The following is an 18,391-nucleotide window of genomic DNA, read 5'->3' on the forward strand; positions in this document are numbered from 1 at the left end:
TACCATGATCTAAATGCTGTTACACAGGCATTTCTAGCTTGAGGATAAAATTGTGGGGAGCATTTTAGACAAAATGTATATAACGGCACATTGTATCAACAACTGGAAGCTTGAAATGAACCCACAAAACTATCGATGTTAATGTGTAATTGATGAAAAGGATCATATGAATTTGAGTTGTATGTGTGGTTTGTGTGTGTGTGTGTGTGTGTGTGTGTGTGTCTGTGTGTGTGTGTGTGTGTGTGTGTGTGTGCGTGTTACCCACCTCCACCTCCACAAATGTCTGACTTCTCAGGCTAGGTGTGCCCCTGTCCTCGGCAAGTAATGTGAGGTTGAAAAACTGTTGCTTCTCAAAGTCCAGCTCCTTCCTAATCCTCAACACCCCACTCACAGCACTGATCTGCACAAAGCATTACAATCCCACACATCATAAACTGTCAAATAAAAGAGGATCAGCATATGCAACAGTATAGACAATACAAATTGTAATGTCACCTACCTCAAAAGTGCCATTGAAGTCATTAATCAAGGAGTACCGGACCTGTCCACCAGGGCCAATGTCTGGGTCCTGAGCCTTCACCCAGGTAATCACAGCCCCTGGTGGGAGGTCCTCAAGTACTCGAGCACTATAGCTACTAGGGATGAAAGCTGGGGCGCAGTCATTGACATCCTCCACTATTATACTAAGAGTAGTTACTGATGACCGTCGATTGCCTCGTTCAGCCTTGTCTCTCACTTCAACCTTCAATGTGAAGAGCGGGGATGTTTCTCTGTCCAAGTAGCTAGCAACAAATACACTTCCAGTTTCACTGTCAATACCAAACTGAGGAACACTGGTCAGCATTATGTAGGAGAGCTGTCCATTTTGACCCATGTCTCTGTCAAATGCAGTGATAGTTATAACTTCCTTACCAACGGCCGAGTTTTCTGAAACAAGAGCCAAGAAGCTGTCCTGATAAAACTGGGGGTCATTGTCATTTGCATCCTCAATGATCACAGTGAGTAGTCTCCAACTGGACATCTGAGGAACACCCTGATCATAGATAGTGATATTAAGGAAGTAACGATCCAATCGCTCACGGTCAAGTGGCTGCAATACAGTTATCAACCCAGTCTCCATGTTGATATTGAAGCAGTTTTCTTTGTTACCATCAGATATGGAAAAGAGAACACGACCATTGAAGCCTGTGTCACCATCTCGTGCTCGCACCTGAAATACACTGGCACCAGCAGCGAGGTCTTCTCTCACTAGAATACTAGTAGGCAAGGCCTCAAACTGTGGAGCCTGCTCGTTCATAGAGAAGATGTCTGCAGATCTGTCATTTGGTCTTGGTCTAGCCATGGCAGATGCTTTGGAGAGCATTTTTTCTGCCAACAGCTCGGCTACCCTGGTCTCTTTGCAGTTGAACCCCCTGGGTGGCATCCGACCCCTCACCACAGATATGTTGACAAATGTAGAGTCAGAGAACATTTCTCCATCTGTTGCAACCAATTTAAGGCTGAATATCCCATTTTTTAAGTTATCCACTGCTAATGATCTTTTCAAAGACAAAGCCCCAGAGTCTGGATTTAAGTTAAAATAGTCTAAGTTGTTCCCAGACAGTATCTTATATTTCACCATTCCTAGCTCATCCATGTCTACAGCTGACAAGGTGACAATAGTCTGGCTGACAGGGAAATCCCGGCTTATCATCCCCCTGCAGGAAATTCTCTCAAAGAGAGGCTGGTTGTCATTGATATTTATCAGACGAATGGTGACATTAACCTCACTCTCCCTTCTGTAGGGTGAACCCCAGTCAGATGCCCGCACTGAAAAAGTATAGATATCATCTGATGACTCAAAGTCCAGGTCTCTTGTGATCCTCAGCTCACCTGAATCTTGGTCTATATTAAATGGAAGAGACATCTCACCACTGATTGTGTGGGTTACGTACCCATTCTCTCCTTTATCATAATCCACAGCAGACACTACAAGAACAACGGTGCCAACAGGTAGGCTCTCATTGACCGCAATATCATAGAATGGCCTGTTGAACACCGGAGAGTTGTCATTAGCATCCTCTATGGTGATTTGGACCCTTGCTCGCAGCTGACTGATTATATCAACCACTTCCATCTCCATGAAAACCTGTGATATTCTTGTCAGTTGCCTTGTGGTCACTATAACGCCAGTCAAAGGGTTTATATCAAAGTACATTGGATCTGAGAGGCTGCTGAAGCTGTAATTGACACTCAGAGAAGCTGAGGAGATTTTCACCACCTCTACAATAGTGCCTGGGGGAGCAAGTTCACTCAGCTTGACTTCATAAACATCTTTCTCAAAACTCACTAACACTGGGTCTGGCTTTGCAACCAACAGCTGAACAACCTGGGTATTAGAGAATTTAGGAGGTATACCCCTGTCTTTAGCCTGGAAGGTTATGTTGCAGCCATAGGGGAATGCATCCCAGTCGACAAATTCTGATGTTTTAACCCTGTACTCATTCCCAACAGGCAATCGATCAACCACAAACTGTTCAAAGGGGTCACCCTCAATGATGGACACCCACTCAATATCCCCAGATACCCCCTCATCTTTGTCCTCCACAGTCAGTATGGCATAGTATGGGTCCTTGTCTGTCCATGATGGAACGACAGCAACTGCACTGAGAACAGGAGCGAATTCATTAACCCGCTCCACAGTAAGGACCAGCCTAGCAGTGCTGCTGATACCACTGTTCCCATAGAGTTTCATCCCCCTGTCGACCACCTGCACTTCCAGCTCAAATCGGTCTTGTTTGTCCATCCTGGGCTGACCTGTCAGGGTGATGACGCCACTGGTTGGATGAACAGCAAAGAGTTCAACTTTGTTCCTGAAGAAATAGTAGAATTCCCCATTGGAGCCCACATCAGCATCTGTGGCCGTTACACATCCAACGTTGGCCCCCATAGGGGCACTCTCAGAGACAATGAATGAATAAGAGGTTGGAGAGAACAGAGGTCGAAGATCATTGGTATCCAGGACCTTGATATAAACAGTGGCTAAGGCCTCTAGGCCTCCTTGGGCAGATGCCTTAACTGTCAGTGTGTAATTGTCCTGTACTTCCCGATTCAATGTGGCACCACTGCCGCCGTTTGTGCGTATACGGAGGAAACAAAAATCTCCCATTACAAACTCCTCAGCCTGGAAGATTCCCTCATTGTCTCCAGACGCAATGGAATATTTTATTTCTAAAGACCGAGGTGGAGCAAGAATAATGCCCATTTTGACCTCACTTCTGGTATATGTTCTTGCAGCAGAGTTCTCGAAGATGGAAGCATTATAGGCAGGCTGAGTAAAGAGCAGCAGACCTTGTCCTGCCCTAGGTTCTGGCAGGAACTGCAGCTGGGTTGAGGGGAAACAGAAGAGGAGGAGGAAGAAGCAAATAAAATGTAAAAGATGAGAGAAGCTGGGTAGATGAAGCATTTTTCCCCACTGATTAGCCTTCATCACCATTCCATCACCCAGTCACCCTATATTTGGAAAGAATAAGAAAGAAAAACATATCTAGATTCAGTTGGTGAGTTGTTAGAGACATTTTCTCTGCATGCTAAAAATCTGACAGAGAACTTTGAGACTTTGATACAAAAGTTACAAAGACATTTCAGGGGCACTGCTGATCACTATGGGGATATGATAGCATATTCAAAGTTGAGCTCAGACTCTCTGCATTCAAACACAGAATACTGCACCCGAAAGGCTCAGAAGCAAAGACTGACATGTCTGTAAACAAACCACATCAAAAGCACAGTGCACTTACACAGCCTCAGTGAAACATATCATGTCACCAAATAACAAAACAGCGAGCAGGCACAATCACTGTTACGGTAACACAGACTGCCTAAAAGACACAAGGGCTTGTTATTCTTTAGCCAGTGACTACCAGGGTTGTGATGTTCAGAGGACAAAATGGAACTAGGACAAAAGATACCGTGCTCTGAGAGAAATTACTGTGCATTCAGGAATATTGCACGTTTTTAGAAATACAGTTTTTGAAATAGCCCAGATGAAAAAAGTTATCATCAGGTTAACTCAAATGCACAGACAAAGTTTGAACCCATTTAACAACTGCTGGAGAAGGAAATTGAAAAAGAGAAAAAAAACATTTTTTTTTTCTCTCTTTTTCTTCTGATTGCAAATGCTTTTACATGTTGTATGGGCTAGTGGAGGCTACACTGAATGTTGTGTGCATCTTTTTATAGCCTACAGTAGCCTTTTCTTGACCATGACGCAACTTAAACAGACGGTGAAATAATAAAAAAATAAAATAACTCTTGATAAAAATGTAAGACCATTTATGCTGTATACATGAATTATGGAACAGATTAATATCAGCACCAGGCTGTTAGAGAGACACTGTCCCGGGAGATGCTGGGGTGCATTTATTGTCTCCCATGTTGATTCAGAACCAGTAGAGCTCGTCTCGTCTCTGTGCAAAATCCACGAGTTCATTAAGGCACAGTCTGCAGCTAAAGTCTGCAGCTTAATTAACTATATTGTATACAGACTTCTCCCACACATCGCAGCGTGTCCTACCTTTAGACGAAACAGCTGTGATCAGTGAAAGTAAATCCTTTCCCATCGTTTCCTCGGTATTTATTTTAAAAAGAAAAACGCAGTGGCGCAGAAGTCGGTGGTGATGCGCGAAATGGAAAATTCATGTGCACAGATCCCGACGGGCAATTGTCTACTAGGCTGCAGCCGTCCTCGTAAAACCGAATAGCTATTGCCCCAGTTTCGTGCACCTGACCACAGTAACCCCGAGTGCAGTGGGGTATTTCGGCTTCATCTGCAATAGTTGACACAAAACTGTCGTTAAACCGTTAGATGTTCCTTTTTCTTGAGTCGGAGATAAATGTGGTAGAAAGAAAATGCCGCTTAACGCAAGTTTGGAGCCGGTCAGCCTCAGTTGTCGTTTGTGTGGGACCACAGTGCGCTCAGGATGGAGGTGGCGGGTTGGGCTAGCGCCGATCTTTGCCGAGTGTATCCGACAACATCCGGAAGTGTGACCAATGTACTGTACAGCAGTTAAGGCAGCGGCTCGGCATATCCCACACACGAGCTCTTTAACGGTTAGTTACAAATCTGGCCACCAGTTTGAGTTGTTTCATCCGCCACCATGTCAGTTTTGTGCTATAATAAGGGATGTGGACAGAGGTTTGATCCAGAAAATAACCCAGAAGGTGAGTAGTGCTATGGTTAACAACCGCTGTACCCTGTACCCGTCTGTTAGCAAGCTAACCTCTGATCATCTGGAAATTTCTGTGGCGAGCGGGCCTGCTGGGGCCCATGTAGCTAACCAGATGTTAGCTGGTCTGGACCCCACGCAGCGGAACCCCCCAATCATTTAAAACTGCTGTAGCTGATAACTCAGGTGGCTGATAACACGTGGGCCTGCTGCTTACCATGATGTTGTTAGCAAGCTAAGCTCTTGTGATTAGCTGGGTAACGTTGTACTTTACTGAAACATTGTCCCGGACGGGGCACACTGTAAGCGGTTTAAACTTTGAGAAACAAGTCATTCCGCGTTTTTATTACACGTAGACCCTCTAAAGCACTTTTCTTAATGTTATCCAAGAAAAACAACTATGTTGCCACAAATGTTAGTGCGAAAAAAACAGCGAAATCACTTGGTTCGACAACTGTTTAAAACAGCGAAGACCAGTTAAACCGAGTAAGCATCCGGCGGTGAGCTTCAGCTTTTAAATAGAGATAACGTTATGTCCACGTTAATTCATTCCCTCAAGCAACCGTTAAACCACCCCGGTAGCTTGGTCGTTCCACCGACCGGTAGTCAGGGGGTTGAAATATCCATTCAAATGGCGTATTTTTCAACAGCTTTTGGAGCTGCCTGAAAATCCCCACTTTCATACGAGTTGTCAAGGAAGTCCCACAAGACACAGACGAGAAAACAAGAGTTACACGAGTCCTAAATACTGCAAAACTGTAAAAGTGTAATGAAGATAACAGTGGGACCAGTGGCATTTAGGTATCGTAGGTTTGTAACCGCAAACCTCATATTTATGACAAGTCTGCCCCTCAGCATGGAGACTAGACACAAGACTAGGGGCACAAAATATGAGAAACCAGAAAGGGATGGAAAGAAGGAAGATGTATTCACGAGCTAATCCTTTTCCTTCCTACCAGAAGGGCTTATGCCTGAGGAAAGCCCAAGTATATTTTGAACCCAAACCGTTTGCCGCCAGCAGTTAAAACGGTGATCTGTGGAAGTGAGAGCAGCCTCCCCCGTAACCAGTGGTTTCGTTTAGAAATGTGGACTTTTGAAAAATGTATGTGGTCGTGATATGCTTACAGTGCTTACAGTTGTTGCTGCTGCTGAAGCTGTTCTGAGCACAGAGGATTCTCCCACTCTTTACAACTTACTACAGCTTCTCTCTAATGAACTATTAAAATGCCGTCAGAGAGAGAGAATATAGATATTTCTACTTGTTTTTTTTTTCTACTACAATCTGCACATGGTTTACATTCATTCATTTCAGCATGTCAGATCATTTTATTCCTAACTTGAAGTCTGCAGTTGGAAATAATGCGGTAACCAGCTTCTAAAATTACTTCATGTTACTTTGTTCAAGGCTTCACTTTGGAAGGCTTCACTTTGGAGTTCTGTCCAACCATTACAACACTTAAATCTGCAACAAGTCATTTTGACAGGGAACATGTGAAAGCAGCATCAGACCTGCTGACCCACCTCCTTTGAGAGATGTACCACGCATGAAAGGAGGCGCAAGTGGTGGAAAGACACCAGTGATATTCTGGTGCTTTACCAAGAAAGGCATGGTGCCCATCGAAACAGTTGAAAGTGACTATAGATTACTTGTAGTTGCTGACTCACAAAATGCCTTGCCACATTCAGAAACGACTATTCTACAACTTTACTCAGCATTCTGTAAAGGAAATGGGCGTTTTGCCACACAGAGAAATTTACGGTGAACCCTTTCTCCCGAAAGCTGCAAGTTTTAATTCTCTGTGAAACTAGATTTCATTAAAAGTAAGCCAGAAAAGCTATGAGCCTGTAAACAGTCAACTTTGCATGAAATTCAGTGCTGGTTTGGTAACACTGTTTCCAATATCCCCACACATTTTTCCTCTAAATGAATCAAAGTTGTTTTCTCTTTTCACAGATGGCTGCACCTATCATCCGGGAGTCCCAGTATTCCATGATGCACTGAAGGTAAAAATGCCTGAAAATGCACAGTCAGCTTGTGTCCTGTAGTTCTGTTACCTGTTTAAAGTTATTGTCTCTTTAACTTCCTCCAGGGATGGTCCTGCTGCAAGAGAAGAACAACTGACTTCTCAGACTTCCTCAGCATTGTTGTAAGTTTTTGTGTCTGTTTTAATCCATACTTATAATCCTCCATGGTCATGCTTCCATTGTCTACTGTTTTCATAAGCATTGACTGCCACCGTTGCGGTGGCCACATTGGGCTGAGCACTCCCATCTTTGTGAGTCCAACACAGTCACTTTCTTCTCACAGGGCTGTACAAAAGGTCCCCACAACAAAGAGAAGCCCCCTGAGCCGGTTAAGCCAGATGTGACCTCATCGGGAGAAAAGAAAGAGGCAGATGACCAAAAACCAAAGTTTAACGAGTACATCATCTCCGCACCTAAGCCTCAGGAGGCAATACGCAGACCGAGGTTGTGCAGTTGGATTCAAAAATAGTTTCTTATATTTTAATCAATACCATAGGAATACCCTACGCTCTTATTATTGGTTCTTATTCCCTGCATTAAAGCAGAAATTGTATTGTAGATACAAAGATTTAGCCTGTACTAAAAATGTATTTATTTATGTCAAAACTTTGAATTGAAATTTTTTTTAGATTTATATTTTAATAAAAAAAAATAAACAGGCCAAGAAGAACAGCTTTTCTCTGTTAAATACATCAACAGTTCTTTCAGTTTGATACTGTATATCCATATTAGCTCTAAAGACTACATTCTTCTCTGAATTATTCTGGTTTAGTGTCAAATGCATATAAGGATAAGTACAGTATCAGAGGTATTAAATCAGCCTGAAATCATCAAACATAATATGAAGATCCACAGAATAGTCAGAGGCATTCGCTAGTATTTTACCCATGGTACTTCACACCAAAGTTCAAAAGAAATTGGACCGGTGACTCATGAAGTGATTACTACTGAATAGTGAAACACTTTTCAAGTAGCGGAGACCTAACTTTGAAATGATTTTTGCCAATAATGTATTCCTCACATTCCAAAGAAAAAAAAATACCCTACCTAATAGTTTTCAATTAACAAATAGAAAAAAGATGTCTTTTGTCCTGATATGACTAATATGTTTGTTACTGTTACAGTGCTGATGAGCCAATGGTCAGATTGCAGCATAAAGTTTCTGCTTCTCTGAAGCAGGCTCTGGAGAAATTGAAGCTGTCTGAAAATGCAGAGGAGACGAAAGGTGAGAACAGACCTTTATCTTCCTCTCTTCTTTCTCCTCTTCCATGCTTTTTTTTTAGTCCTGTTCACCTAGGACTACCATCGACTTCTTGTTATAGTAGACAGGGAGGTCATGTTGACAGCAGAAGTTAATGGAATGGCCCCTTACCTGTCTCAATCACATTATGGCATTTGAGTAAAAGCTGACAGGGATAGGACATCACATTATACCTGAGTGCATTTTTTTCCGATGCTCTTCAAAGTATGGGTGTCAGTTCTTCTGTCTCTCTGTCTTTCTAGAGGAGGATAGTGACGAGATCAAGATTGGAACATCCTGTAAAAATGGAGGATGTACTAAAGTAGGTGAATGTGTCACTGTATAATGGCAAACTGTCTGGAATACGTTCCCATGGTGTTGAAATGTGTAAAAATCTCTGTCTTTACCCATACTTTTGTAGGGCTTTGTCCACAGTGGCTCAAATGTTTTAATTTCCAAGCCAAATTCAATTCACATATTTGAAGAACCCCTAAAAATATGAATAGATATCATTAAATGTAAACAAAAACAAATCTTTTTGATCCAAGCTAATGCTTAAAAAAATAGATTGCCCCGAAAGAACTCGATGCTCTGGATAAGGGGAAATAGATACAGCTTCTTTTTCTCCAATCCCCGTTTGCAAACCAAATATTTTTCTCAAGATAATCTGGCCTGTCAGAGCAGAAACGCCAAGAATATAACATAAATTGTGTGGAAAATGTACATTGACAGGTTTTGTACAAGCTTGGAGTCAGACTTTAATGATTTACATAATTGTACTTTAACTGATTTGATTGCAAGCCATGAGATATTCTCTCAAAGGCTGCCTGCTTTTAGTTGATTAATCAGTTGGGGTCTTAGAGTCTAAATTTTGTAGTTTTTATATATTTTTTTTCCAGTGTCTTCATTAGAGAACAAGGTATTAGTCATTACTTGTACTTTCCCCTCTATCATTACAACACTATTCCAAAATGTGCTTTAGGCTTTAACAAGCAGTAGATTTTAAGAGATCCCTCTGCATGCTGCCATTCATCTGCAAAGACATGACAGTACTGGAGAAATTATTTAAGACTTGTCAGTTCAAATAACTAATTGGGAATCTTATGAATTTTTAAATAAGGGTTCCATTAGTTGAGGAGGACCTAATTGCCATACATGTGCAATTTAGCTCTATTTGCATTATTTGAAAACAAAAACAATCTGCTTCAGTCTCTTGAAACACACTTGTGTTGTTGTCTTCAGAGTTTTGAAGGACCTGCAAGTGATTCTGATGTGTGCTTATACCACTCTGGATTTCCTATCTTCCATGAAGGGTTCGTATTAGTGATCATTTTTTTACCTAATTATAAAGATTTTTCTTTAATTCAAGCCTCAAACCTCTCAACCTTCCATCTCTGTGTTTCACTGTGTTGACATAAAATAGTAGATATTCTCAGGAATCTGTAGAAGAAGTGTGAAGAGCAACAGTAGTATTTTCCTGTTAGTCTTCCTGTTCTTCTTGTTTACTGTTTCTCTTGAGTGACAATTAACTGACTGCTAAAAAGCCAGCGGGTGTATGTCTTTCCTGCGTCTCCAGGATGAAATACTGGAGCTGCTGTAAAAGGAAAACCTCCGACTTTAACACCTTCCTCTCTCAAGAGGGCTGCACCAAGGGAACACATCTATGGAGGAAGAAAGATGAGGTAGGTGTGCCCACTTCACAGCAGGTGATCACCTCTGCGTGAGAGAGCCTCAGCTCAACTCGATCTACTAGAGTCTGGTAAACACTTGCACAGGAGATGCTTTGCGGTAGAGACCAAACGGCTGAATTTTGAATTTGTGTATCAAATAATCTAACGCTGCTTCAAAATGTTTGTCTGAAATATCCTCGCAGGGTAAGAAAGTGGTTCCGTGTCGGTTTGACTGGCACCAGACGGGGACACAGGTCATCATCTCTATCTACGCCAAGAACGCCGTCCCGGAGCTGAGCTACGTGGATGCAAACAGCACCACGGTGAGGGATATTATAGTGTGTCGGGTGATTTCACTGCATATCAAAACTGCTTGGTTTTGATTGTGTACTTTTCAACCTAATGCTTATTTCTCTTTTCTCCTTCAGCTCAACATACATGTTATATTTGAGGGAGAGAAGGAATTTGAGCAGAAAATCAGCTTGTGGGGAGTAAGTACAGCATCACTTTCAACCTGACAAAATGTCTTGTTACCTTTTCCATATACTGGATTTTTTTTTTTTTTTAATACATATACACACACTTTTATGTACAGCATTCAAGTCATTATATACTCACACTTATATACTCATTATACGATGACGAACCATTATATATGTCTTATTATTTGATATGCTACTGATCTACACTAGGGATGTTTGGAGTGGGGATGCAAAATGTCAACAAAGTGTACTTAAATTAATTTGAGCTGAATACACAACTCTAGTTAACACATGACTTTAAACTGCTCATAACTAACTCGTGTTTGCCAGACCAGCTCATCTGTGATCACCTTATACCAAAGGAACCATCTGGCTGTTGTTTCAGACAGATTTTTCTACCTTGTTTACACATTTTGATTCATAATTTCCTTTGGGCCTGAAAATAAGTGACACCACGGTTTGAGTAAACTTGGTTAATCTAAGAGAAGATCGATTTTTAGTTTGGTTCATATTTCCAGCCCTGCTGTAAGATTTCAGCTGGCAAGAAGAGATCATTTTCTGAAAATACACGTAACTACAGCTCTGATTGGTTCTTTTTTTTATTATAGCAGGCCTTTTTTGCTTTGTGTCTTTTCATAGGCTGTTTTTTACCACCAGTCTCTTATGCAATTCTTTCATCACACTCCCTCCTTTCCTTGTAGGTGATAGATGTGAGTAAAAGTATAGTGAACATGATGGCAGCCAAGATCGAGGTAGCAATGAAGAAGTCCGAGGCCATGTCATGGGCTCGTCTGGACCTTCCTCCCCCTGTCATCCCACCCAAGGAGAACGAGAAGAAAAAAGAAGAAACTGATAGTGAAGATGAAGATGAAGACGAATGATAAGGACTTACTCTAAAAACATAGTGTGTATCTTTAGCTGAATCCAAGGCTACACAGTCCATTTTTTTTACCTCTTTAAAGAGTTGCCTCTTTTGCTGTCATGGACCTTTGGCCTCTACTCCTCAACATTTACGCCCACAACTAAGAATGCTCAATAGTCAACTTACTTGATTTTTGCCTCTTTTTTTTCTCAATTTTTGTTCTTTTTTTCTGGTGATTATATGGGTTGTTATGCTAAAAAATCTTAAAGTATTTTTTACAACAGTTTTTCACTCAAGGAACCCTGATTTTTAATAGACTTTCAATCAAGTCAGACGATGACACACTTGTTAACTGCACTGAGGAACATCACACAATAAGATAGGAGTCAGGTGTGAACATGTTTAATTTCACACCCTTAAACCCTTAATGTGTCCTTTCATGTGGACTGCTTGCATCAAGTCATCCTAATGGACCACAGTTGTGACCATCTTCTATCTCAAGAACGTTTGGTAAAAGATAATTCCATCTGTACATTTCCATATGTTTCTTTCATACTCAGCAAATTTTAAGTGGTATACTTGCAATTGTTTATATATATATATATTTTCCATTCCATCCTTAGGTTTCATAAATTGTATAAATTATTGTATTGTTTTGTCCACCAGTATCACACCAGACTAAATGCTCTATTCATAGATACGTATGTACCTGTATTTTTGGGAAGCTGAAGCTGACATTTGGATCTCTAAAATGTCCACACTTGTATCGTATGGAGTTTATTCTGAATAAACTGTGTAATAAGAAATACAGTAGATTCCTTGGGACTCTTAAACTTAGAAATTAAATGTTTAGCAGATGTACTCCAACTATCCCAACGTTTTTCTCCTTTTTTTTTTTTTTTTAACATGATTACACCTACTGTCTATTTTGTACACGTTTTGCTTCCAAATGGATCACTGCTGTATTTATCCTCATTTTTTGTCAAAAAAAAACATAGCACCATTTTAATAATGAGAATGTACTGTAATATCGGAGTATGCCAACTGAATACAAAGCATTTTGAGCAAAGTACTGTGTTATTGAAAGAAATCCTATGCTAGACAGCATGTGTCAAGGCTTGGAATGTATGAAATAAATTGGGCTGAATGAGACCATGACATAAGGGTAAAATTATTAGGGAACCTAGTTGTCTTACCAAAAATAAACTTTTGTGTTGAACTTTTAAAACTGAGGGAATCTGTGTGTGTGATGGCTTATATCCTACTGTGAATATTTGTAATAGAGACATAGAGCATATGCCCAGAAATACTGGAGAACTACAGGTTTTGTTAGAGCGGTATTAACAGCCGACTCTTCCAACCACTGGGACCTCGCGAAAAGAAACACTTCTCGTGAATTGAAGTAGTTGTGACCTTTCAAGTGACGCTTTTGGATGACATGCAACTTTTGGGATTGCGGTGACTTTTACAGATGTCAAAGTTTTTGTTTGACTAATACATAACTCTAAGGTTTGAATAAGGAGCTACATCCTGATATTGTGGATGCGTCCGAGACCTCGACATCCAAGCAGACGTTATCACTTTTCCCTTTCCAGAAGCACGTCTCACGCCGCAAGAATTATTTAATGATAATCAAAACGTGGTTCGTTCAACTCCCACATAAAGGTAATAAAAGAAACTGCCCCGAGGCTCCTGTAAATTCATCTTAAGAGTTTGTGTTACTCTGAATGGCAGTTGGATGCATGTAGGATATCATTAATGCATAATAAATGCCTGTGTAAATGACTGATGCAACACATTTCAGAAACTGATTTCGAAGGTAATCAGCTCAAATCCGTGTTAGACGCAGAGAAGAGAAATGAAGAGTAATTATGGAACATTTTCCATGACAGGACCATAAATGTTGCACGGACCATGTCTAAAATAACCTATTAGGTCGAATTTGACAAGTTACAAGTTGTGGGTTGAACACGCTCAAAAGTTTAACATGACTCAAAACCTATGTCAGAACTCTTTTACAACAATTGAAATACACTGACATTAAGAAAGATTATAGATTCATTACAGTTTGTCAATGTCAAGTATAATTCACAGAGCTTTGATATCCTCACATAGTTGTGTGGTAGTTACGGTGGCTAGTTTCCACAGAGTCCTTGCTCCAGATGAGCGGCTGTCTCTCCGGGAGAGCAAACAAGTTTTTCCACCTCCTCGCATGCAGCCAAGACGACCCTAGGCATCGCCGTCTCGCAGTGCCAACCGCAGCAGCCAGGGCCCCCGCCACAATTCCTCCGGTGAGCCCCGCAAGCAGCAGCCAGGGCCACACATCCTGCAGCTCCTCCAGGTAGGGACGCAGGGATTCTGCAAGCCTCTGATCTGGAAGGAACGGAGAGGCGGTCGCGGCAGGCCACATGTTTCAGTTTACTTTTGCGTTAGAAGTCAGACAACGACGCTAAGTAACATAAATCCCCTTGGTTTAAATTATTATCCTTTTACCGCCAGGACATCTTTTGAGATAAGGAACCAAGGTTTAGAGCTTTTTTTTTTTACGAGATAGATTCAGTGGGTGGATATCTTAAAATGCAGGGGGGGGAGATTGGAAAAGAGATTAACACTGATAATGGAAAACAGGAATAGACTTCCTGCGATGCAAATGAAAAATGAAAACAGAAAAAACTCCCCTCATAAGTTAACTTACTGGCATCGAGCAGATAGGAGTATTCGTATCCAAGGTCCTTGCTGGAAATGAAGTATTCTCTGTTTCTGTGGAGGGGCAGGAAGGGCACCATGTGGTACTCGCTGTTGTGCCCGATAGGGGCATTAGACTCCGGATACTGGGACGGAGACGGCCTATGCCTCCTGAGCCACTGCTCATAAATGCTTTCATGGAAAAGGGAAAAAAAACGCAGACAGCAATGAAGTGCGAGCGTCTAAACGCACCTGCGTCCAGTGTTTCTATCTCTGTGCGAGCCCTCGCTTACCTGTCGACGAAGGCGTGGTGGAGGAGGAATATGGGGTCATTAGCCGAGCCCTGCACGGAGGACATGGATCCGTTCATGAACACATGGAGGGCAGCGTGCATGCCCATGCGAGGACTGTTTCCCAACCCGGTCTGGGGATCCCCGAATCCTGCAAGGTGAGAAGTGCCTCGTCAGCAGCGGCCAAAGGCGGCAGCATGCAGTGGGTTGGAGACCCCCCAAACCCTTTGGTCTCAGAAGAAGATACTGTCACGCAAAACCAAAATGATTGATGGATTTTTTTTTTTTAAAGAAACACCCCAGGTACCCTTCATACCCCTAACAGACTAAATGAAAAAATAAATAAAGTGATTTTCTTCACCCAAAATGGATACATAGATCATTTTAATTTAAAATCTAACCCTCGGTTTCACTTAATTTCACTGCATACATAAAAAAGGGCTACAGGGTAAATTGCTACTTATAACTTCGATATTCATCTGCAAATCATTGATAAATGCCTCAGAAATCACTAATAACACAAAGGTTGTCCTGACAGAGGACATATTCTAAACGACAGGAGCACGACGGCGTGTCGCTAATTCGTTATGACAGCGTTACAACCTGGGTTGTCAGATTATGAGCCTTCCCCAAAGGGGTATCACTTCATCTGTATCCACACGGTGCAAACAGACCAACGTGCTGCATGTCACGTTACGGCCGCGAATCAAAGCGTGAATAATCACTAACGACACGCAGAGAACAGGGAGCTGGTTGGACGGGGTGCCAGACTAGCAGGATGATATGGAAGAGCGGCAGTGCAGCGCTGTGTGTCATTTGAGTCTAAGCAGCCACCTGTACAGCACAACAGTCAGTGTGTGTGTGTGTGTGTGTGTGTGTGTGTGTGTGTGCGTGTGCGTGTGTCTGTGTGTGTGTGTGTGTGTGTGTGTGTGCGTGCGTGTGCGTGCGTTCGGTCACGCTCATCTGACCCTCCAGGGTGTTCCTGAAGCTCATGTTGGCGCCGCGGTCCATGGCTCCGGTGTCGTAGTCGGTCAGGCCGAGGGTGAAGTCAACCTCCGCGGAGGTCGGCAGTCGTCCGACCACATTGCGGTCCTGGTTTCCCGGGTTACGACGCAATGGGCCTTCCTCCCTGGCGTCGCATAACACCCCTCTGTCATTGTAGTCCCCTGCCAGGGAGCACAGGACCTGTGGATGCACACACACGCACGCACGCACGCACGCACGCACACACACACATACATTATGAGCAATACAGAGCAGGCAAGTGCCAGAACTAAAGCGAATACCAGCCAGTCAGTTGATGCAAATCATTGGTTCCAGCAAGTCAGAAACTACCCCTGCTGTTGGTTACAACAGCAGGACAATAAATCTCACCCAAGCAGACCAAACTAGCCGTAAAAGCATTTTTACAATATTAATCAAAGGTGAGTAAAGATGCAAAGGACCTTGTAATTTTTATCCACTCATTCTTTTAAAATCAGTCCATACCTACACAGTGAATGAGTGAGCATCGGTATTAATGACACTTACATATAGTATATCCATTGCCTTGCATGTTTATGATCTTTTGTGTAAAATTTCTAAATGTGTAACGCCACATCTCAAAAAAGGAAAAAGAAAAGAAAAGTGAAACGAGCTGAGGGAGATACTTGAGCGTGTTTACCATCCAAGAAGAGAAGACCGAGCCGGGGCTGAGAAGACTGGGATCCTGGGGGCTCCGGTCCCCCATCAAGTCGTCCGTGCACACGTCACATCCCTGGGCATCCCTCCAGTCCCAGTACGGGATGGTGAAGCTCATGTCTCCGGTCAACTTCCTGATCTCATGCTCCCAGTGCAGCAGGTATAAGCGGTGCCACGGGAGAAAGGCGGGCGCCCAGTGGGCAAAGTCCACATCGGTCCACACATTCCCCGGCCCCCCTAACAGGGCGTTGCGGGACACGTAGTAATGCATCCACACAAACACGTCGTACAAGGACACGTCGGCGAACATCGGGCTAGATCCGTTCCCCATCTCCAGGTAGGTCCCCGTGGCCACAACATAGTCCCTGCTGACAGTCTGTTTGGCCAGGTTCAGGTAAGACACAAGTCTGATCCTCTCGGCCCGGGACAGGTGGAATATGTTCCTCCTGAGAGACTCTCTCCTCTCATTGCAGTTCACCCCAAAGTAGCCAAACTTGCAGTCCGCGCAGTTGAAACCCATGAAGTTCCCTGCGCACTGGCAAGTCCGGTTGTAGAAAACCAGGGGCCACTTCTCTCTGTCGTCCAGCCCAGAGAACGGGTACTGCGGGCCGTCGGGCCGGTCCGGCACCTCCACATCCCGACAGAAGCCCCGGCCCGAGCTGGCTCCGCAGGCCGAGCCGTCCCCCGGCCAGGGCGGGCAGCACTCCTTGGTGCGCAAGGATTCCCGGGTGGCACACAGGCGGGGGAATTGTTGGTAGCAGGGTACGAAATACAACATGAAACTAACGACGGTCAGTGGCCACATCACAGTAAGGTTTTACCTTGGAGACGGCAAGCAGTCCCCGAGAAAAACGAGCCAAGGTGGGAAAGCCCATGTGATGATTTCTCAAGCTTAAATTCTCCAGGGTTTTCTTCCGCTCCCCCACCCCCCTCCTTTGATCCAGTCACATGCAGCACAACCTCAGGGTGAAGCTTATGCATCCCCACATGAGGGGGGCAATTAGCCCAAGAACACACACCCGAAGACTGCAGCCAAATTTCTTCCAAGAAACAAGAAATCCATCCAACGAAAATTCATTCATACAGCGGGGTTTTCAGTATTTATGCTGCTCATTGGGGCCCCTAATGAAATGTAATATCATTATTACTAACTCTCATGTAGTCTAATGATACCACTAAAAATATATGCCACTGTATATCCCATATCACATTGAGGACAACACTAGAAGTCCCTATTTTGTAGCAACAGAGATTTTCTGCTTGCATAGTGCCATTCATGAGCATACAGGAGCACAACTCCCTCTCTCTCTGCACACACTGTTTGGTCATATGACCGCAGATACTTCGTGTCATCACCTGCAGTGTAACCTCTAGGCAGGGACTTAAAACAAAGGATTTACTGAGGACGAGCTGATGAGTAAAGCCTTATAAAACAGGCCCTTGACTAATGGAAGAATATGCACTATTGGCATTTTTTAACAGTGCTTTCTCCGTATTGGCCGTCTAAACGTGCGGCCACAGCCACTCTGCACACTGACCTTTAACCTTTAGTATGATAATCATAGAGCTGTTTGCATGTAATACTGATAGGGAAAAGAACATTAAGGTCATGACAGCGAACGAGTCCCCACCAGAGGGCGCCATGTGACTGTTTCAAATGCCATTCCGTCTCTATAGATGACAGTTCAGCGGGGGGGGGCTCCCTTCTTTCTCTCTGTCCCTCCAGGCAACTAACAACTTGAAATGTGACTTGAAATGTTGTTTTGTTCTTTGAGCCTGCTGAAACCCCCTTACCCCAGAAACCACTCGGTCCCCGTGTGTGGAATGTGAACAAATCTCGAATGAATCTCCTGAAATGTAAATGAATCACTGTGACTTCCGTGTAACGCATTGCCTCCTCTGTCTAAGACGGGTTCACTGTACCCAATGGTGTTTGCTCTTGTTCCTTTAGAGGTGTGGCCTCGCTAAGTTTAAACAGGAGTTTTAATCTTAATCCACTGAACCCAGCCACTGATGTGCCTATACCGCATTTCCTAACTTGGCCATAAGCACATGAAACTCAACGGTCAGTGGTATCAAATCGAGATACTGCGTGTTTCCCTCACTGTTGTCATCATGCTGAAACTACATGGTGATTGTGTGCTTTGTGATGTTCAGATTCTGCTGCTCTTTCCTAGTCGCCCACTGCAGATCCACAGCCACAAAGCAACGCATCTTCATTTAAATACATACTCATGTTTGGGGTCCAAT

The 18,391-nt window shown here is 43.2% G+C and overlaps 3 protein-coding genes across 10 annotated transcripts in view; 1 reads left to right on the top strand and 2 right to left on the bottom strand.

The window, feature by feature from the left end:
• LOC120802277 (protocadherin Fat 3) overlaps window positions 1–5,067 on the bottom strand; it is a 67,100-nt gene extending 62,033 nt beyond the window's left edge. For 7 of the 8 annotated variants that reach the window (XM_040149913.1, XM_040149911.1, XM_040149914.1 and 4 more), the window contains exons 1-3: window positions 4,556–5,067; window positions 500–3,492; window positions 266–400 (exon numbers count right to left, since the gene is read on the bottom strand). In XM_040149913.1, the coding sequence (XP_040005847.1) occupies window positions 266–400; window positions 500–3,475 (3,111 nt within the window). In that variant the 5' untranslated portion in view covers window positions 3,476–3,492; window positions 4,556–5,067. The remainder of the gene's footprint in view (window positions 1–265; window positions 401–499; window positions 3,493–4,555) is intronic. The other variant, XM_040149910.1, reaches the window with a different exon arrangement.
• Window positions 4,968–12,296, top strand: chordc1b (cysteine and histidine-rich domain (CHORD) containing 1b). The gene is made up of 11 exons (XM_040149918.1): window positions 4,968–5,202; window positions 7,162–7,211; window positions 7,298–7,354; window positions 7,516–7,676; window positions 8,357–8,457; window positions 8,736–8,794; window positions 9,715–9,785; window positions 10,049–10,154; window positions 10,346–10,465; window positions 10,571–10,633; window positions 11,326–12,296. Exons 1-11 carry the CDS (start codon window positions 5,139–5,141, stop codon window positions 11,503–11,505), a joined length of 1,032 nt encoding a protein of 343 aa, XP_040005852.1. The 5' UTR covers window positions 4,968–5,138; the 3' UTR covers window positions 11,506–12,296.
• A 1,297-nt stretch (window positions 12,297–13,593) lies between these two features.
• On the bottom strand, window positions 13,594–16,946 carry LOC120802701 (tyrosinase-like). Its single transcript, XM_040150783.1, has 5 exons — window positions 16,125–16,946; window positions 15,430–15,646; window positions 14,465–14,612; window positions 14,182–14,363; window positions 13,594–13,859 (listed from the first exon to the last, which is right to left on the bottom strand). Exons 1-5 carry the CDS (start codon window positions 16,944–16,946, stop codon window positions 13,594–13,596), a joined length of 1,635 nt encoding a protein of 544 aa, XP_040006717.1.
• Window positions 16,947–18,391: the final 1,445 nt, after the last annotated feature.

The sequence above is a fragment of the Xiphias gladius genome, chromosome 17, assembly GCF_016859285.1.
Source record: "Xiphias gladius isolate SHS-SW01 ecotype Sanya breed wild chromosome 17, ASM1685928v1, whole genome shotgun sequence".
NCBI lineage: Eukaryota > Metazoa > Chordata > Actinopteri > Istiophoriformes > Xiphiidae > Xiphias > Xiphias gladius.